The 21,020-nt window shown below is 37.4% G+C and overlaps 4 protein-coding genes and 1 long non-coding RNA gene across 5 annotated transcripts; 1 reads left to right on the plus strand and 4 right to left on the minus strand.

Moving 5' to 3' along the window:
• Nucleotides 1-222: 222 nt before the first annotated feature.
• On the minus strand, nt 223-2,002 carry LOC113274869 (heat stress transcription factor B-2b-like). Its single transcript, XM_026524283.1, has 2 exons — nt 1,419-2,002; nt 223-1,320 (listed from the first exon to the last, which is right to left on the minus strand). The coding sequence occupies exons 1-2, from the start codon at nt 1,674-1,676 to the stop codon at nt 511-513; spliced, it is 1,068 nt and encodes a 355-aa protein (XP_026380068.1). The 5' UTR covers nt 1,677-2,002; the 3' UTR covers nt 223-510.
• A 1,244-nt stretch (nt 2,003-3,246) lies between these two features.
• Nucleotides 3,247-4,303, minus strand: LOC113272120. The gene is made up of 2 exons (XM_026522024.1): nt 3,755-4,303; nt 3,247-3,417 (listed from the first exon to the last, which is right to left on the minus strand). Exons 1-2 carry the CDS (start codon nt 4,301-4,303, stop codon nt 3,247-3,249), a joined length of 720 nt encoding a protein of 239 aa, XP_026377809.1.
• A 4,380-nt stretch (nt 4,304-8,683) lies between these two features.
• On the minus strand, nt 8,684-10,787 carry LOC113272121. Its single transcript, XM_026522025.1, has 2 exons — nt 9,454-10,787; nt 8,684-8,933 (listed from the first exon to the last, which is right to left on the minus strand). Exons 1-2 carry the CDS (start codon nt 10,785-10,787, stop codon nt 8,684-8,686), a joined length of 1,584 nt encoding a protein of 527 aa, XP_026377810.1.
• Nucleotides 10,788-11,635: 848 nt separating this feature from the next.
• Nucleotides 11,636-13,014, plus strand: LOC113272122. Its single transcript, XM_026522026.1, has 3 exons — nt 11,636-11,668; nt 12,172-12,261; nt 12,355-13,014. The coding sequence occupies exons 1-3, from the start codon at nt 11,636-11,638 to the stop codon at nt 13,012-13,014; spliced, it is 783 nt and encodes a 260-aa protein (XP_026377811.1).
• Nucleotides 13,015-17,116: 4,102 nt separating this feature from the next.
• LOC113273582 lies at nt 17,117-20,265 on the minus strand. Its single transcript, XR_003322493.1, has 7 exons — nt 20,136-20,265; nt 19,843-20,023; nt 19,232-19,308; nt 18,792-19,107; nt 18,464-18,690; nt 18,200-18,373; nt 17,117-17,999 (listed from the first exon to the last, which is right to left on the minus strand). It is a non-coding gene; the product is annotated as an uncharacterized LOC113273582 (long non-coding RNA).
• Between the last annotated feature and the right edge of the window lie 755 nt (nt 20,266-21,020).

The following is a 21,020-nucleotide window of genomic DNA, read 5'->3' on the forward strand; positions in this document are numbered from 1 at the left end:
TAAGCCATGTGACTACTTCCACTTCGATTCCTACATTATCCTCCGCAGCAATGGATAAGAAACATATGTACCAAAGCCAAAACTGTGCACCCCAACGGATTCAAATGTGGAAACCATAATCCCACTACATAAATCCAAACCTTCAATACCATACCAGCAGCTGATTTTCCATTTTGTTGCCGGATGTTGGCACCTGCAAAGTTATCTGGGTACTGCGCGAAATCCATATACATTCAATTAAAATTATCATCCATAAAAGTCCAAATTGCTACAAAAAGTTGCAAGGAACAACAAGAAAACTTTGATAAAAAGACAACAATTCTGATCAGCATTACACAATATTTTACTACCATTTAAACCCCAAAAGTCTAATTACTTTGTTGTAAGAAAATCTTGTACAAAAGGTTGTTGACTGGATCACGTGACTTCGTGCCTGTCTCCTCGTACCAGTATAAGGAATTTTCACATTCTACTACAATCTCATCATATAATACTACAACAACATATTAATCATTCCAAGCACAACCGTCGATTTGGTAGACTATTACATTTCTTCAACCATCTTGATTCATCATCAACTACTTTTTTCGAATTCGAATCCGACGGCTCTGGTTTCACCAGTTCTTCATTTTGATCATTTTCTTCATCATCCTCTGTTCTGACTCGTTTCACCCGAATCGGAACACCAAATAATCGAGTACTACTCGTATCTTCTTCTGTTTCAGCTTTAAGTCGACTACTGTCGCTAACACCACCGGTGATTGCATCATTATCGTCACAAAACTGCTTTAATGATAAAAATTCCATCGGTTTCTCCGCCGGAAAACCACCACCACCACTCTTATTATCTTCATCTTCGGCTTCTTCTCCATGAAGATTAGTGGAAGCCTTGTACTTGGTCATTAAAGCAAAGATATTGTTACAGAGATTCTTCATCTGTTTTAATTCCTGTGATAGTTGTTGATTCTCTTTTCTCAATCTTTCATTTTCTTCAACTAATTCTGAATTAGTACTACTGCTACTGCAACCGCCGCTAGGCCTAATATAATTTATGGTGTTACTCGCCATCATCACCGGTGGAATTAATGATGTTGAAGGTGAAGAATTCGATGATAATACTTGTTCATCACCGGAATCAGTTGGAGATCCAGCTGCTACTACAACCGTTGTTGTTGTGGTCGTCGTCGTTACAACCGGTGGTGACGGAGATGATGTTGATGATACTTTTCTTCTTTGTATATCAGATAATAATTTCTTTTCTCCTCTTTTAAAACAATCGTGGCAAAATTCCCATCTATCTGGTACTATCTTTCGAAATCCCTGTCAAAAACAAAACACAAAAATCACCATTAATAACAGAGGAAATCAGAAATTTGAAGAATGAAATGAAAAAAAGTTTGATTATGATTAAGACTTACGTAAGTATTGAGTTGGCGAACGAAACTAGAGAAATTATTATGTTTAAAGAATTTGGGCAACAAATCTCTAGCAAATTCAGCTGCTCTCCAAACAATGAAAGTAGTACCATCTTCATTCCATGATATAATATCATCAACTGTTGTATCTTCAACTAATTGATACGTTTTTGTTAGAAACGGTGTTGGTAATGATGATGATTTCTGCTGTGATTGTTGTTGTTGAGATAATGATTCTGTTTCTCCATTTTGTTCTACCATATCCACCTACACCTGTTTCTTAATCAATCAACACCTAGAAACAGAAAATTTCGTAGATTCCACCTCTATAACAACAAATTAGTACCAGATCCAAGAAGAAATTTTACACAACTTTCAAAAAAAGTTTAAGATTCCATTAATGGTGATTTCCTCAGAAAATTCACCTGGTGAAATTGTTTCTTGGATATGTAGATCTGGATAAAGAACATGGAAGGAAGAAGATCAGAGGAGTTGTTGTGGATTGTGGTGGTGGTGTGTGGAAGGGGATGTTTTTGTTGTTTCTAGAAGTTTCTTCATAAAAATGAATAACAAAAAGGAAAGGCCCTACCAAAGAGAAGAAGATGGAGGAAAGTAGGAGAAGAAGAGAAGAGAAAGGAAAGGAAACTCCTGGAAGGTTCTTCCTTTTTCTTACGACACGTGTCTGTAATTTATGGATAGTGAAGGTTACAAGATAAGGTTACCTGTACCTGTTTTGCCGGTAAATGAATTAAATGAAAAATTGATGAGTACTAATGAGAGAGAGCTACGAAACGTGATAAAAGTTTGTTGCATGCGTGTTGGAGTGACTAAAATGGGACAACTTTCGAGGGACACACAAAAGGCGTAGAGAACTAGGAATACTCTTTCTGTTTCTATGTGCTTCTACGACTTCTCTTTCCATTCTGGTTTTCCCACTGAGAAACAACAAGAGGATTGAGCGTGCCTTGGACATTTTGGTTAGTCTTGGATGGTATCTTTTTTTTGGTGTTCATACAATTAGTGTGGCAGCATGGAGCCAAGGACGTGACATATGCGGTGGATTTGCCCTCTATATAGCTTGTGCTAGGCTCGGCGTTTATATGTATAAATATCAGGTGGGGGCTTTATCACTAATTTTTTTTTTTTTTGCAAGGCAAAGGTTACGATGTTTTATTGATAAATATAAAAGAGTATCAGAAAGATTAAAGTATCCCGATACCGTTTATATTCGGTTTCACTTTTTCTTTTAGGATAACCTTCCAGTGGGTAATAAGTTGACTGAATTGTATAAATCTAAATCAATTTGAGGTTGAAACCCATAAAAAGATTGTGCTTTTAATCTCATCAATGGCCATTGATACACCTCGTCCCCTTTTTCTTGCCATCACCCTTTGATTTCTTTCTTTCTAGATCACCCATATAATGGCAAAAATTATGAGTGGCCATATCTTTCTCCCTCTGTTTCTTCCTCTTCTTTGTTTCCATGCCAAGAATTGTTGTTCCGTATCTTTGCCTTGTACCCAATTCTGATTGTAGTCTTTTATGTAATAATTCCATATTTCCGTTGCATAAGAACAATGTAAAAAGATATGTTCTGTAGACTCCTCTTCTGTGTTACAAAAGCTGCATCTGGTGTTAGAAATCGTACTTCCCTGTTTGTTTAGATTGTCAATAGTGGTAATTGCATTTTGAAGAACCATCCACATAAAAAGTTGTACCTTAGGAGGCACAAATTTTATCCAAATACTTTTATAAGAGACTTGAGATACCTGCAATCTTTGGGAATCTTCTTGAGAGCTTAGGGTTTCATAGCAATTTTTGGTAGGGAATTTCACTCCAAATCTGCAGACAACTTCATCTGGAATGTTGGTGGTGATCCTATGTGCATAATCATATTCATGATATCTTGCATTTGCTCCATACTTGCATTCCTGATGAGTTGAATGTCCCATCTTCCATTTTGTATCATGTTCTGAATGAATCCATCTTTGTGTGTGGCCTTCTGTAAGCATCAGGCAATAAAGTCTTCAAATTTTGTGACCCCCTCCATATGTCATTCAAGAATCTAGCTGAGGTTTCATTGTTTATAATAAGAGTTGAATTTTATTCCACAATTTGTCTTGATTGTTGGATTCCTTTCCAAAAACCTCTTCCATGAGGTGTATTCAGAGTTTTTGCCCACATATCCTCTTCTTCACCTTTTACTTTTTCTTTAATCATCTTCCTCCATAGTGCTTGTTTCTCCATTCTGAATCTCCGAGACCATTTCGCAAGCAATGATTTATTTGTTAGTCTAAGATTTCTAACTCCTAATCCGCGTTCTTTTTCGATCTACTTACTCTGGACCAGGCGATCCAATTGATTTTCTTTTTCTCCGATGTAGATCCCCAAAGAAAGTTTCTCATAATTTGGGTGAGCTTCTTTTCTACACAAGTCGGTATAAGAATGATGGACATAAAATAAATAGGTAATGCAGCTAAAGTGCTTTTGATTAGTACCAATCTGCCAGCTTTGTTTAGGAATTTCCTCCTCCAGGGTGCAAGTTTTTTCTGGAATTTCTCTATGATAACATCCCAAATGGTTCTTGTATTACATGTAGCCCCCACTGGCATTCCTAGATACATGAAAGGAAGCTTCTCAATTTTGCAACTTAGAATCTCTGCACAATCTTTAATTTTATTGTCAGCTCCAATGCTCACCATTGAGCTTTTCTGCAAATTGACAGGCAGACCTGTGATGGCTTCATAAATGTGCAAGACTAACAATAAACTTTCTACTTCTTCTCTTGCATCTATGAAGACCAATGTGTCATCAGCAAATTGTAGATGGGATATCATCTCCTGATTGTTGAAACCCTTGAACATATTTATTTCCATTGCCTTCTTCATTAATTTGGTTAAAATTTCAGCTACTAATATAAATAAAAAAGGAGACAAAGAGTCTCCTTGTCTCAACCCTTTTTGTGGACTGAATCTTTCAGTGGACGTTCCATTTATAAGTAGAGAGCGTTGAGCTGTAGTAATGCACCACCATATCCATTTTCTCCATTTAGCTCCAAACCCAGAAGCTTGTAATACATGATCTACTGTATGCCAGCTTATGTTATCAAACGCTTTTTAAATATCCAGCTTTATCACTAAATTCACTGTTGCTTGTTTTTACCATAGCTAACAGTTAACAAGTTACCTAACAGGACTATGTAATGGATAAGCCGTGAAAATATGCACAAGAAGGAAAGTCCATGTTAACTTTGACTGTTGTATTTATATTTTCATCCTCTACCTGGCTCTCTCTGGAATACAATCATGGATATTGGATTGATCCGCGGCATTAGAGCATGGAATGATGGAACCTTCTTTTTCCTTGTTATTGACTTTGAGAACAAAGTTGGATGAGGTCAGCTATGTGGAATTTTTTGTCACCTTTCTCTATTTTATTCTATCAAAATTACAGATCGACCGTTTTTCTTTCTTTATTCTCGCTAGCATTTGTCGTGTACGGCATTATAATAGTGGTCGAAGACTAGGTTTTCGATCACCGGATTTTTGGATTTTCGGCACAACTGTTTTCTTCTTTTCTTTTGCTAGCTTATTCTTGCCACAACATTAGATGAAGTTTCTCAGTATGCAACTATGCATGATCAGTGGAGAAAATAAATAAAATTATATCTGAAAATTGCAATTTCATAGAGCTAGATTCTCTATGGGGTTGTTCGTCAAACTAATAGTCCTACATGGGCTATATCAGCGCACGGAAGAAAAAAAAAATATAAAAGAGACTGCCTTCCTTTGGCCCCTCAGGTTGGTCAGCCAAATTAGACGTAATTGCATTACTAGGCTTAGCAGCCTCTATCAACTGGCGCATGAGAATAACTGTTTACTGGTGCATGAAATTAGTGTATAATATGAACCATTTTTGCTATTTGGTGTATATCAGCTGGTCCTTCAGAGTTGTTGTTTGGAAAACACCCTTCGCGCCTAAGTTCGTAGTCCAAATTTTCGCTCCGTACTTATGGAACTCCTCTATGAGAACACACACAAAAATTGTTTTATGGAAGTTTCTTTTTTTTCTAAGTTGAAAACTTCAGTATTTGGATAAATAGATGAGGTAAGCTACGTGGAAATTTTTGTCAAATTTCTGTTTTACTATTATCCGTTGGAATGATCCCTTTCTTTCCCCATGCTTGCATTTGTTTGTTGTAAGATATATCATACCCCCATTTGAACAAACTTTGAATGGTTTAGGTTGGGACAGAAAAAAAAAAACTTGTGTTAGTGGAATTAGATAATCATTGCCTTAATTTCAAAGTGATAAGATTTTTTTTTCCTATGCATCTTATTAAAGAAAACCGGTCATACAAAAAACGATGACCAATCAAACTCATACTCTGAAGCAACTAATCTGTATTTTTATGCGACTGCAAACAAATACTGTATGTAGAAGCATGTAGAAAGTTATCAGAGGTTGTACGAGGTACAGCAAAGCTTATAGCCGTCTAGGGCTGGGCTGGTTTATGCACAAGGAAACTATAGAGATGCAATATTCAAAGGTTATATAACAAAGCTCTACGGTTGGATCCAAGTAGCCAGTCAATCAAGGAAAATCAGTGGGTGGCCAAGCAAAGGTCGATAGAAGAAATGTGCAACAGGGTGCAGGGCCATCAACAAGCAATAACGAAAAACAGAATGGTCACCTAAAGGAGGTTTATGGATCAGTCATGGCATATCAACTTCAGTACCATTCACATAACTTTTCGATGTAGGTGGCACTTCCAGGACCACAGCAAACTCAAGAAAACAATGGCTCAGACAGAAGTCGCAGTGAGCAACAACCCCAGCCAGGGATAAGAATGGACATAAACATTGAAGGAGAAGAAACTTCACCCGAGGAACTTATGGGGTCATGGAGATCAATGATGAGTATGTTCACTTCTGGAGTTGTTCCTCAGTCTCAGTCTCAACAACAACAACGACTCAGCGAGAAGGGGACATGAAAAACAAAACAAAACAATCCATAAAAACCAAAACAATCCTGACCACCCCGCTACTACTGGTCCCCTATATCGATTGTGCAGAATCAGGTTTTTCTATATCTACTACCCACATTAATCTCGAATGGATACACAGATACAGCCAGTATCATCCTAGATAAATGAAGCAACTTACCAATAGCATAGTTCCTTTTATAGCAGATTTGGATATCAAGGAACAAAGTAGTCTTTAACCAACAAGTCTTCAATATAGATGTCGTTCTCCATCAGGCACTGTGTAAATCTGATGACTTTTTTATCCGCCAATCACTCTGCCTCCTATGATGTTTACACTACTCTGTATTTTGGATGGCCATTCCCTTGTGCAGGTTACCATAAGCTAAATACTGAAGGTGCAGCTACAGTAAGCAATATGGCAGACTTATGGGCCATTAAAGAAGGTTTGCAGCTAGTTCATGCTTTAGGTAAATTCAAAGCTGGAAGTGGTTAGTGACTCTAGCGTATATAGTTGAACCTTGTAATTGGTATCTGCGTAGTTCCTTGGTGTTTTGTAAACATCCTGAGAGATTTTAGCACCTTAGTCACTTTCTTCCAGGATGTTTCTTTTACTCAGAACTATGCGAGAGTAATTTTATAGCTGATCTACTAGCTAAGAAGGCTATTTCACCTAATGTTAATCAAGTACGTGTTTATCACCCTCCATCTTTTTGGCCTAATCTTTTGTATGACGATGTAATGGGGAGGGCTGTGAAGCCCATCTAGTTTCTGCTATATAGTTTGCTTACGGAGAGAGGAAAAAGAAGAGAGGCTAACTTCAAGTCTGGTCATCCTAAAAACTGTAACCTAAAGTCTAGATGCTTCTTCAGAAGGGAAAGATGGTGGAAGCGTTGAGATTAGAGAGTAATAATCACGTCCTGAAATTAAAACCTGCTTTACCCCTTAAATCGATCTAATTCTAAGAATTAGAATTCCACATATTTATACTTTCATAACAAGCTACAACAACCCTCTAAATCTCACTAATTGAGGAGCAGCAGCAAAGAATTTCAAAGAAAGCGGAACAGACTTATTTTTCTTTTCCATAATATAGAAAACCTATATGTTTCTGCGGAAGTAGTACATATTGTGGAACTAGAGCTCAATTCTAAAGTATTTTGTAATGCTTATATAAGCATGACCCACATTGCTAATTGATGTCAAAGTCTCAGATCCTCCATGGTTTTAGCAAAACATTCTAGTCCACACTTGTAAGACGTTACGAAAGATACCTAAAAGCAAAAGGCAAGAGCTACTGTGAAAATTGAACTCTATGGGAGTGTCACAAGAAATACTATCTAGTTGAACCGTGAGCCCAATTTATCCACCCAGTGATAAAAGATCCATACCTGAAATTGTTACAGGGTACATCTTACAATTCTGTTGCTTCAGCAAAAAATTACCCAGAGGGTCAAAATTAAGATAACTAGGTCACTAAAGAAGTGAAGAGTAACATGGAGAGGAAAGGGGGCAAAACAGTCTTAGCTTATAATTATTCAAAAAATACACTCATTTAGATTACAAAAGAAGCCGTTATGACACATGCAAAAAAGTCTGAACGACAAAGCACTGTTGTGAAAAGGGGTTTCCTAAAAAAGAAAACAACCACTACGTTCGCCTCGCGACCAGAGAGTAAACAGTAAGGAGAAAAGCAAGAGTAACAAACAAAGAACAAACGATTTGACAAACAGGAGATTTTTCTAACCCAAATCAAAAATAGTTACAAAAGGTAATACAAACCTAAAAGACAACTGATATGAACATCCTATACTAGCAGTGTCTAGAGGAGAGTCCTTTACAAGGATAAGTCACTATCTATTTCGATCATTGACTCCACTTTTGCCCACACCTACTCTTTACTCAAGGGTGAAAGACCCACAACTCTAGTCGTGTGTCATGGTAATATTACTGGTTGATTTTCATTGCAAAGAAAAACACATGATAAGGCGATAAAATATAGTTATAGGGTGTATCTCTTATCCTGTAGGGTAAAGAACTAAAGATATAGCCAATAGCTATTTGTATACATGTCATATGTTCAGAGCCATGTTTACAGGAAGGCATAGAACTCCAATAAGCACTAGGCAGAATAGTTTATGCCCAATAAGACTTGTGGAAGAAATAAATAGCAACCAAACAGTTTAAAAATGGAATTTACTGGAAGCACATTTGATTACTTAAAATCAGATTTGAGTTGATGCAGCAACTACTACTCATAGGGTCCAAATTAAGATAGCAAAATTTATGTAACGATGCACATGACGAACTCAAGCTCAATTTCAGCAGACTCCCTCAAGCATTCTATAAAGGTTAGATAAGCATGACCTACATTCCTACGTGATGTCAAAGGCACAGAAACGTCTCGAACGTCTGATACAAGTTTGTTATGACTGGTACATAAATCAGGAACGCCAAAGTACTGTTGTAGAATAAGGTTTTCTGAGATAGAAACACCACCACCAATGTTCTTCTCGAGTATGATGTCCAAACGACTAGAGAGTAAACAATATAGAGAGGGCAAGAGTAACAGACAAAGAACAAAAAATTCTACAAACAAAAGGTTTTACTAACCTAAATCATACAAGCCCACATGGCATGAAGCATAGAACTCCGATAAACACTAGGCACATTAGCTTATGCTTGATAAAAAAAAGTTGGAAGAACAGTTAAAAAATGGAGTTCACTGAAATCAGATTTTGAGTTGATTCAGCAACAATTACCCATGGAGTCCAAAAATTAAGATAACTAGATTCCTAATGGTCACAATGCGTAGTTTAACATATCTTGTTTAATTAAAGCTAATTTTTGTACAATTTCACAAAAAAATGTAACATAAACAAGAGAGGTAAATAACAAAAGCAGCACAACAATCTTCATTTTATAACTATTTAAAAAAAAAAAAAAATCACTGAATTAGATTACAATCGTAGCCGTTATGACACATACAAAAATCCCTTACGATATAGTACAAGGCTTAATGAACTAAATAGTGCACAAACAAAAACAACCCACCAAGCCATAAATAATGCCACTTCTTTTACAAGTGCAGAACATGGTAAGAAATTGTATAAAAATGGGAAATTCGTGAGTAAGCTCTTACCTTCTTCTTTTTCGATTTGCGATAATCCAAGAAATAGAAGAACCAATGCGGATGGTGCAAGAAACTGCAATACTACCAAACACATATAGTAATTGTGTAAGAAGATTTTCGCTCTACTGAATTCCAAGTCCGGAACTTTACTAGCATGTAATCTCTGGTACCACGACAGAACTGCCTCGTTCAGATACATTTGCAAATTAGGCCTCAATGCCAAAAACTGTGAAACCCCAAAAGCCAGTAAACACATTAGCCTGAACTTATCGAAATCTGATTGTGCCATACCCAAATTCCCAACCAACTTCTCCCCAGCCAACTTCTCACTAGAATTCACTACTTTAACAAATATTGCTACCACTGGTTTAATCCACAATAAACACGTAAACATTCCAATGATGAAATTCAAATAAAGAAGAAACCTTGCAAACCATCCACAAGAAATTATTGACAAATTCCATCGCAGTTGATCCGTTCCAAGCCAAAACGATCGAGCAATCTTCATCGCAGGCATGAACAAAAACCCACAAAGACAACCAGCTAAGATAGCTACAACAACCTTCCCAGACCCATCAATCCCTTCAAATTCAAAATCAAACACTGAAGGAACAACCATTAACAAGATCGAAAACCCCAAGACAAACCCTAACCCACCAACAATCAAACTCAATTGCTTCTCAGACCTCTTACTTGCAGATCTCTCAAACGAAAGCTTACCAATTACAACGACTATTTTCAAAATTGAGAAAAACCCTAACAAAATCGGAGCCACAGATCCATTAACAAAAACTCCAGATTTGTCAGATATATTCAACCCCCATTTGTGTAGCACAAGTGATGAAATTGAAATGAAAGAATAAACAAAAACATTCTGATAATCAGAGAAATAAAGCCTCGATCTAATATGACTATCAACTAAATGTAATCTAAATATCTGAGCATTAGTTTCATCAAACTCGAATTTACCTTTCTTAGGATGAACCCTTTTCTTGATTTGTTCATTACTACTTGAATCTAAATTCTGATATCCTTCTACAGAAGTGTTGTTATCACTTGGTCTACGGATTGCTGGACGAAACCCAGATTTATTGTTATCACTTGCGACGTTTTCTGGATGAATGTAAGTGTTAAGACCTTCGAGAAATCGAATTGGGAGTTGAAGAAATGTGAGGATTAGAGTTAGAAGGATTGATAATCCGATTTGAAATACGAGGTTTTTGTATTCAATTAATGTTGACGATGATAACAACATTGTTTGGGTTCTTTACTTTGGTTACACTTCAACTGAAGAAGAAGAAAAGGTTAGTTGAACTCTGTTAGTTAATGAAATCCCAATCTGAGATTTCAACTTAGGTTTGGTCGTTTGGAACTGAGAGAGAAATTGAATATATTTTTGTTTTGTTGACAGAACTTTAAGAGTTGGGAGTGCCTAGGAAGTGAAGCTGGATAGTTTCCTAGGCTTGAATTGTGATCGCTCGTCTCAAACAGTATTGAGCGGACTCGGACTTGCATATCTCACTGGGAACATTTTACCCCCAAGTTTTATGACCTAAAATCTGTCACCTGAACGATAAAGATGCAATTTAGAAGAACCCTAATTTGGGGCATACAAGATAATTTGGAGGCATACATAATAAGACAAAAAAGGGGGTTGGAAATGGTATTTCTAGGCTATCCCTTATCCAACCTATTTTCATATATGTCAAAATACCCTTATGAGATTAGTGTTAAATTAGTGTTAATCTGATTAATTAGTGTTGATCTGATTAGTTAGTTTAGTGTTAATTTAGGATCATAATTTTCTTTTTTTTAAAGATTAGTGAGTTAGTTTTTTTTAGATAAAGAAGAAGGAGGAAAGAAGAAGGAGAGGAGGATTTTATTTTTTTCTTTGTGATCTTTGTGATTATTGAGAAATGTGTGATACAAATTCGAGTGAGGAAGATGAATCTTCATCACGTAAAGTTGAAAATACATATCAATTACGATGGAGATCCAGACATGGCTTATTTGTTGGATTTTGAAAATGATTTTACCCAAACTCAACCTTTTTCTCAAGCTCAAGATGATTCCTTTATGGAGCCAAACCCCGAAGATGAGTACATGGATGAGGAACCCAATGCTAATAATACACAGGTATGGTTATAGAAGTTGTTTAATTTCCGTTTTGTAGCTTTATTTCACCAAAAGTTATGATTTTTGCAACTAGTTCGGCGCAACAGAGTAAGGTTTGGCAGATAATGTGTATGCCGAACCATCAAAAATAAGAACAGTTCGGTTTCTACGATTGAGAAATATATACGCTGAACTTTCATTCAATATTTTCGCGCCAAATAATTTTCATGGTTCGGCTCTAATGCGATGTGATAATATAAGCCGAACGGTATACAAAAAGTTATACAAGTTACAATGAAATGTTCGGCTTACACGTTATCCAGCCGAACCATAATTTTTGTTTTTATAAATTTCAAGTGTTATGGTTCGGCTTATATTATTAGTGCCCAATAGGCCGAATCCATGTTTGAGAATAGGTTCGGCTTTGGAAATCGAACACGAACTAGCCGAACCGTGAGATCGGCTTTCATAGAGTACTGCGTACTAGCCGAACCTGACCCAAAACCTGTGCGATATTGTTGTAGATTGTTCCTGAAATGGAAACTGTGGAGGATCAACCACCACCTGTTGATGTCATTCATGAAGATACTAAAGATCATTTCCAAACTGGCTTGGTAGGTAACGTAGTTTATGTTTTTATTATTTTTCAAGTTTGTTGTATGCAAAATCATTAATAAAACTTAAGTTTTGTAATTGTGTATATGTAGACGTGGAAAACCAAAGAAGAAGTTGTTAAATGGGTTGAGGAACATGCTTGGAAAATCAATTGCGTCATAGTTAAAGGTAGACAAAAAACATATAAGACTAAAACAAGGAAGATAAATTGTCCTTTCAAGATCGTCTTAAAGTGGAACATAAATGAAAAAGTTTTCAAAATGAATGAAGATATGGATTGCCGTCATAACCACCCACGTCCAAAGGATCTTCATGGACATTATAGAGCCGGAAGACTAAAAGCTCATGAATATGCGGAGGTAGATAAAATGACACGAGTATGTATGGCACCCTTTAAAATTCTTAGCAAGTTGAAGGCGGATGATAAGAATAACAAGACTACGTTGCAACAAATCTATAACGCGAGAAGTACTTTGAGAAGAAAGGATTTGCAAGGTAGGTTGGTGATGCAACAATTATTGTGGTTGGCGCAAAAGAAGAACTATGCTTGCCAAAAGAAATTGGATGAATTTGGCCATGTGACACACCTTTTTATTGCCCTTCCGGAATGCGTAAAGTTGGCGTTATGCTTCCCACAAGTTCTCGTATTGGATTGCACTTACAAGACCAATAAGTATGAGATGCCCCTGATGAACGTTGTTGGTCATACGTTACAGTGTAAGGTTCGGCTTATACGTGTTAAACACTTATAAGTCGAGCTTTTTACTTAGCAAATTGTAAAAGGTTCGGCTAATACGTATTACATATTTATATGCCGAACTTTATACTGTAACTTAAACATAAAAACAACATTAGACAAAAAGCATAGCATTTCACTTAAACATAAAAGCATAACATTGTAGTTAAACATCAAAACATTGTACCGAAAACCAAACACATAACATTGTTTTCTTCAAGTAAATAAAATTGTGTTAAAATCAAACATTACTTAAAAACCAAACCATAAAAACCTAGTGTACTTCAATTTGAACATAATCATCTATTGAGCACCACCGCGTCTTCCACCACCACGACCTTTTCTAGCCCCACTTACACTCGCACCTTCACCTTTGTTGATTACTCCAACCCAACGGTTGTACATATATTCTTTCTCTTCCACCGCCATATCCACATTGCAATCAATTTTCTTCTTCACATCCTTCAACACGTCGTTACCCCCAGCCATCTGATTAAATTTAGTTAAAATATACAAGCAACAATAGACAAAAATATTGAAAACAAGTTTAAAAGTATGTACTCAATATACCATAGTTCCGTAAGACTTCGAAACATCTTCAACCATGCCCTTTGTGTTCTTCCTCGTCTTCGGTTCCACTTCCTTTTGTGTTCGCTTTCCCCTCTTACCATCTACCAAAGCTTGACTTTCCCTATTAATGATTAAGGGATGTGAAATTTGGTTATACCAATCTATATAAGCCGGGTCAACTTCATAAGGATCGTCACGCAAATCTTCGAACCCAACCCAACTTAATTTTTTATCTTCAAATTTATCCCAACAATCAATGGTAGGATCGGGATCATATTCGGCATTCCATGAACTTTCGATACTCTTTGTTCCCTTAGAACCTTGGGCAACAACTTGAACTTTGATTCCTCTAGCACCGGAATCGTTTGGATAAATCCATATTGACGGAGTACTCGACGGGGATCAAACACTATAAAGCCTTCGGGATAAAACAATGGCACATAGTACATCCCCAACGACATATCTTCATCCTCAACAACATCATCATCTTCTTCATCCTTGTTGTATGGTTGAAATATAACTTGTTCAGCAGTCAAAGAGTCTAAGTTTTCTCTCAAAGCCATCAAGATTTCCTTTTTATTCCTCTTCTTATTTTCCTTGAAACTCCATTTGGCCGAGGTAGGGAATGTATCTACCCATTTGTCATCTTCCTTGACTAAATTCAAATCCGGGAAATGGTCATATATCCATACCTACACCAACAATATTAAAAACAAAACACAAAACTTAATTATTAGGATCAGTAGAATTGGATCATGGAGGTTGTCAACTTGGGGAAACAGAAGCAAGTTCGACTTATGTACAAAACAAGGTTTAAAGCCGAACCCCTAGAAGTTCGGCTCAGGATATTGAAATCGAAACATCCGAACCTACAGAAAAGTAGGTTCGGCGTAAAATAAACCAAAATTGAAAGCCGAGTTTTTTCTTGAAAATGGAACTACAATGTGTAAACTTACTTGAAGCATTGTGAAATAACCTCCAATGTTTCTACTTGTTAACCTAGACACAGTTCCAAGTTGCTCGAATAGGAAAGAAAAGGCCGCGGTTCCCCAAGAGTATTTGTGGCAGCTTTTCAAATCCTTTAACAATTGAAGGTATTGAGAATTAACCTTGTTCCCACTGTTATCGAGAAATATAACACTTCCTAAAGTATGCAACAAATACGCGGTAGCAGTGCGCATAGCTGTGATCTCGTCCATAACCAACCCCCCCTTTGAAATTTTCTCATTTGTGTCTCCAAAACACTTTTTCAAAGCAGTGAACTTGAGTTTCTTCAACTTCTTTGTGCTAGAATCCACAAACTTCACCTCTTTAGCAGCGCAGGCAAACTCCAATTCCCCTGTATGTACTAGCTGTGACCTCGTCCATAACCAACTTCCCCTTTGAAATTTTCTCATTTATGTCTCCAAAACACTTTTTCAAAGCAGTGAACTTGATTTTCTTCAACTTCTTTGTGCTAGAATCCACAAACTTCGCCTCTTTAGCTGTGACCTCATCCCTCTGTTTTGTCTTTTGGCCAACCAAGAGTTTCCTCAGCAAGTACATACAACTCATCCCAAGTCATTTCATAAACCGCTGAGTAAACATTTTTCCCATGCGTTCTAAGACCACTAATCTTCTGTGCATCATCTGAAGTGATTGCCATCTCGCCAAAGGGGAGATGAAATGTGTAAGTCTCTGGACAAAATCTCTCACAAAAGGCTGACTTTGTAACTGCATAAAATTCCTCTTGTGCACAGAAAATAGCAGGCCATAAACCTGAGCCTTGTACTAAAGCCACCACCTCAGGAGCCTCTTTGAAAATATCCCAATGTGCGGCGCTTTGGTGTCTAAGTACGCGGACTGCATCCCTGTGATCCGGATTCTCGTAAATTTTCTTCGCCCATGACTCCTTGTATCCAATCAACACTCTTCCACCATCTTCAGGGAGACCATGGGGCAAACCATCCCTGCGAGGACGTATCACATTATCCGGATGAGGAATGTGCTTACCTGTCTCCCTTGATGTAACAACTTTATCTTGTTCTTGTTTTAGTTCTAGTTCTTCTTCTTCTTGACCTTCCTCACCAACATCTTCATCATTGTCATCCTCTTGTTCTACGGGCAAATAGCAAGTCGTATCAATTCCCCTTTTCCCTGCATGTAAGTTCTTTGTGCCACCACCTCGAGGTTTGGGAGTTTTTGAGTTAGAAGGAGTCACTTCCATTGTTCTCCTTTTGAGCTTCTCTTTGAATTTTCCCGGATGCGTGCTAACACAAATTACAAACCTTAATTAGTTTTCCAAATTAAATAAATATGATAACTCACTTATAAGTGGACAAGTTTACAGGAAGTTTTTGGCCATACACAGTGTAAAGTTCGCCACATTCGATATTTATCACAATGAGCCGAACTAGGTGGCCAACAGTATTAGCCATGGTCAGAGAAAAGTTCGGCACATTCGATATTAATCACAATGAGCCGAACAATGCACCCAACAGTAATAGATCGGTTATTAAATAATGGCATTCAAGTTCGGTTGATTATCATAAAAAATTTAAGCCGATGAACTCAATGGTTCGGCTCATACGATATTCAAGTTTTAAGCCGAACTGTTCTTCGTCTGTGTAAAAAAAATAAGTTCGGCTGCTACATTTCAGCCGAACACTACCCTGAAACTAACAAAAACCGAGACGAATCATCGATTACATGTCATAAATCAACGAAATACGCAAAAATAAACAATGGGTTTGTGGGAAATACCTTTCTATGTGCAATCTTAAAGAATCAGCCTCTATTTCTCCCTCTCCAACACCAATCGATCCACTATCCACTTCATCTCCATCTTTTCCAAAAACCCTAAATTGACATGCTACAGAAGCAACACCAGGATTCGACACCGTATTTCTAGGGCATCGCTTAGCACGAGGTGCCATGTATGTGTTTAACAGAGAAGTTAATCGAACAAATTTTCAGAAATTTTTGAGAAGAAGATAAGAAGAAGAGGGGGAGAGAAGGGTTTTTGGTTTTTAAAACTTTAAATATTTTTTTTTTGGTTTAAGTAACCGTTTTAGTATTAATGAGTGAGTTAATTAGTGGGAGGGTAGTTAATTAGGGGGATGGACTAATTAGTGGGAAAGTTTTAGGATTAGAATTTAATTAAGTGGAAGGGTAGTAATGTAATTTGAACTATATGAGGGTATTACAGTAACTTTAGCATCACTAGGACAGCCCTTAGCTGAATTTGATGAAGTCTGTATGCCCCAAAATTATCCTGTATGTCCCAAATTAGGGTTCATTTAGAATCCAAAATATACCGTGCAACTCAAATTTTTGTTTAGTAGTTCATTGCAACCCTATGACAAGAATTTGATGTGTGCCACAGAAGTTACTGGATGGTAAAATTTTGAATGTGGGATGTCAGGTGACAACGTAAAAGAAAAATAATTCGTTGGAATCCAATTACCAATGCTCTTGCAGAATGTTAGTTCTTCCCACTATTACAAGCTGATAAAAGAAAAATAATTATGTACAGCATGAACACTAGTTACATGACCACCAAAAAAAAAAAAAAGAAAAATCAATATCTCAATCTTAAAATCCTTCACGGGCCACCAGAATAATGAATCCATTCTCCAAAGGTTAACTTCTGCAACCAGTTCTTGAAGTTTGAAGGGCTGAATTTTTATTTTCTTGTATTAAATAACAAATATCCATCTGGATTAGTCATATAATGCTCATGGACGTTCCCTATACGCAAGTGTTCTTGACATTAAGCATTGCTGTTCTTAAACAGCACACAGAAACTTCAGCAAGGCCCATGGTCTGAGTGCAAAATCATGGTTCCAGCAGGTATCTTGGCAGCCTACCCCAGAAGTGTCAGCTTTTCCCAGTTCTTAACAGGCCTTAACTAGAATGCCTTCTAAAAGACTTTAACGAACTCTTGTCAAAACCTGGGGGAACTACTGAACGCTTCTAATACGGATAACGGCCTTGTCATTTTTTTAATAGAATCAAAATCATAATGAATCATTCGATAATCAGCTCGTGAATAATGTTCTGGAAACCAGTACTAGTTCTAGTATCAATTCCTAAAAGAGTTAAAGCCTCTTGGCTACAACTTTCAGATATTACTACATTATCACTAACTTTTAAGGCTTGGACAACCTCACCCATAAAAGGACAGTCAGGTACTTCTGGCTGTATACATATCGAAGCTATGGCTGCTATTTTGGCCACACTGTCTAATGAAATAGACCCAATAGATGGATCGACAATCATTCCTAAACTTCCTTACTGACAAGTGGACTAGCCCAGGTGACCAAACTCTCTTGACCTTGTGGTCCTGACATGTCTACAGCTTCCCTTCCTGTCACAAGCTCGAGAAGAAATATACCATACTTTAAGCACCACTCATGACAAGAAGATGCATGGTCATTGCATACTCTGGGGCTACATATACAAAAAAGGAATTTCAGAATATATATCGTTGGAGGGTTACTGCAAGCAATATAATTAGCCACCTAGTCATAATAAGGGCCATTTGCCATTACTCTAGGTTAATTTTTGGTGAGAAAGGCGAAGAGTAGTCATTGGGAAATAATTGCTTACCAAATATAATAAATTCGATAGAGAAAAAAATCAATCCATACCCAAAAGTTCCCAAGATATGAGTGCTTGTTTCCATCATCCAGGGTTGTTCTAGCCAAATCAAAATTAGATGACACGCAAGTAGTCTTTTTGTAAATAAGATTAACCACAAGCAGAACGAAGTGCAATCTTCAACCGCGAACTCCAACCAAGTGGCATAAATTTCTTTTCCACGTCTGCAACCAAACATGAAACAAAACCAATAAATGCGTGCAGGGGTCTATTTAGTTAAGAGAAAACGATGAATGCAAAATCACTCAAATTACCATGTAAATGAGATCCAAGCTGCCATTATGAATGTGTTCCTTTTAAGAACACTATTCATCTCGTCATCAAGAATACCATTTCCTCCCAGTTTTTTGATTCATCAAAGTTATTGGCAGCTTTTAAAATCTCACCAGTACTAAATGTTTTAGCTGATCCCATATGTGTTCCAATGCTAGAGCAAGATTTAGAGCTGAACCCACCTACTAATGCATGGCTTGGCCCATACCTGTTGAATTAAAATTCAGATTATTAGCTATATGAAAATACAATATCCCTATCTAAATTAAGATACTGCCAGTTGGGGTATCAAAAAATTGCCATATGCACCTGTTTTCCCAGAACACTAAAACTGGTTTTACTGGTTCCAGTTCCACACAATTTCAGCTCCAGAACCAAGGCCATCAGTCGATTCAGTGTTTGGGACTTCAATATCAAAGTTGGTCACAACAAAATCGGTAGCCAACAAGAAACCAAAGATTGACTTATATTATATTAGAAGATGTGGAACAGTCAAGGTAAAGTTACCATAATTCTAGGTGAAGATGCATGTATAACGTCAAGCTTGAAGTTGGCAAACTCTTATATAATTCTGGGACAACAACCTAGCGAAGGGGGAACCTTATTCTTCCATGGGCAGAGGAAGCTGCAATAAAAGAGAACAAAAACTAGTAACTTACGCCTGTACAAATGAGATAAAGCGTAAAAGAATTAGAAGTCATTCGGAGTGGAGTAATGAACGTAATAATGTGACAGTAGTGGAAACTAACTTTTTAATTCAATTTGTTTTGCTCCGTGAAATTCCTTGGGCACTCCTTTGTGGGTTGTTAGTTGTTACAACCAAAACCTAAACCAAGCATACGAAAGTTGATTGTTATCAGAACACATTGATATTGATCTAGTCTTTGTCTCTAAACGTATTCAAACTATCTTACATTTGCTCATGTTAGATTATGTGCAACATACCACCAAAAGTTAGGAAAAATTGAAACAACAGCCAGAACTGATTTTACTAGGAATTATTTGGAAGAACAGAAATCAGTTGCCAGAAGTACACCAGTCACTTAGTCAGTTTCCAGGTAATGAACAAACATGAGTTTGCAAATTCATTAACAGTTCAAGGGACAAATCCTCTCAATAAATATTCCAATAATTCTTATCCAACTTTCAGGCTCTAGAACCTGACCTCTAATTAACCACACTAATAGAAAATATCAAAGAAAATGTAATACATGTTCAAAGATTATGGAAATACTTCCTCATAATATCTCAGATCAAACTGTAAGAAAATGGCTCCCGCCCCACAATTGTGATCCACGGCGTATTCAGCTCGTAGTAGACGAATAGACAGTGAAAGTAATTAAGCATGAGTACTAGTTACCTGTAGGGACTGTCACCACTAAACTTCTTTTGGTCAACATAATAATGCAGTAACTTCATGTAGCCACCACCACAATCAAGCTTTTGCTTGTGGTTAATGTTAAATTGGTATTGTTTCCTTTGTTACTGAACTCAGAGAATGCAGTTGAGATAGCAAAAAACCTGTAGTCCTCGCTGGTCGTCTGGTCCGGATACCAAATCAAACAAATCACAGTCAAACTTACGAGAAATCAACAACCATGACAATTTACACATACTAATGTAATTCAAAAAGATCGAGTAGAATAATGTTACCTTTGTCATTAGCATCACCATTCCAATTACGGGAAGTACAGTTCCAGTCCTCCGCCATGTTCTCATCCTTCTTCCAGTCGGGTTTAACAAATCGATTTTCCCACCCACCAATAACGATCCACAATTACTATCAAATTAATAGTGTGTACACATATATCTCACTATCAGACACGTGTATATAAAGAGGTACGTGGAAAGCATGCATGCCAAAAACATCAAAACAGGATGGGTCACGAAACACCAAATAAAGTCCGAGGAGTTACTTTATCTCATCCCCAAAAGAGAAGCCAAGATCAACGGTGGAGAGAAAGTTAGCTGACACGGGCTGACAGGGGCAGAAGACACTTGTCTGACACGAGCAGACCCCTCAACTACCCACATTAAACACTCCGAGCAGTGTACGTGTCGACCAACCTGTGGAACGAGCGAGGATGCCTCTGCGGGATCAAGGGGGAAACGCAGACCTCCGCGCGATGGACGCAAGGACACAAGAAGATAAGGTTCCAACGGTCTTCAGAGATGGGTCCCACGTTCTAACCTTATAAATACCCAATCTCCACCAAGAGGAAAGGGGATCGAAAACATCAGGAAGGGAAGGAGAGAGAGAGAGAGAAATAGCAAAGGTAAGTTAATCCCTGAGAGGAGAGAAACATGTAAACCCCAAAAATCATTCAACTATTCGTGTAACCGTGAAGAACATAGTAGAACAACAAATCCCGTGGATGTAGGCCTTAGTGCTGAACCACGTAAACCATGGTCTTATTTACATTTCAACACTTTACATTCATTTAGCTCCGCACGTGTTTGCTTATATGTTTTGTTTTCCTTAATACTTATATCCCATGCACAAACGCCACGCCTGGAGTGGTTGGATGAGGCCATGAT

This window comes from Papaver somniferum, chromosome 4 (genome assembly GCF_003573695.1).
Source record: "Papaver somniferum cultivar HN1 chromosome 4, ASM357369v1, whole genome shotgun sequence".
NCBI lineage: Eukaryota > Viridiplantae > Streptophyta > Magnoliopsida > Ranunculales > Papaveraceae > Papaver > Papaver somniferum.

Coding starts and splice junctions, on each gene's coding strand:
- LOC113274869 (XM_026524283.1), bottom strand. CDS start 1,676: ATGGTAGAACAAAATGGAGAAACAGAATCATTATCTCAACAACAACAA. Junction 1,321..1,418: donor TTCGCCAACTCAATACTTAC/GTAAGTCTTAAT, acceptor TGTTTTTGACAG/GGATTTCGAAAGATAGTACC.
- LOC113272120 (XM_026522024.1), bottom strand. CDS start 4,303: ATGAAGAAGGCAATGGAAATAAATATGTTCAAGGGTTTCAACAATCAG. Junction 3,418..3,754: donor ATTGGATCGCCTGGTCCAGA/GTAAGTAGATCG, acceptor TGATGCTTACAG/AAGGCCACACACAAAGATGG.
- LOC113272121 (XM_026522025.1), bottom strand. CDS start 10,787: ATGTTGTTATCATCGTCAACATTAATTGAATACAAAAACCTCGTATTT. Junction 8,934..9,453: donor GTGGCATTATTTATGGCTTG/GTGGGTTGTTTT, acceptor TTTACTCTCTAG/TCGTTTGGACATCATACTCG.
- LOC113272122 (XM_026522026.1), top strand. CDS start 11,636: ATGGATGAGGAACCCAATGCTAATAATACACAG. Junction 11,669..12,171: donor CCAATGCTAATAATACACAG/GTATGGTTATAG, acceptor ATATTGTTGTAG/ATTGTTCCTGAAATGGAAAC. Junction 12,262..12,354: donor ATCATTTCCAAACTGGCTTG/GTAGGTAACGTA, acceptor GTGTATATGTAG/ACGTGGAAAACCAAAGAAGA.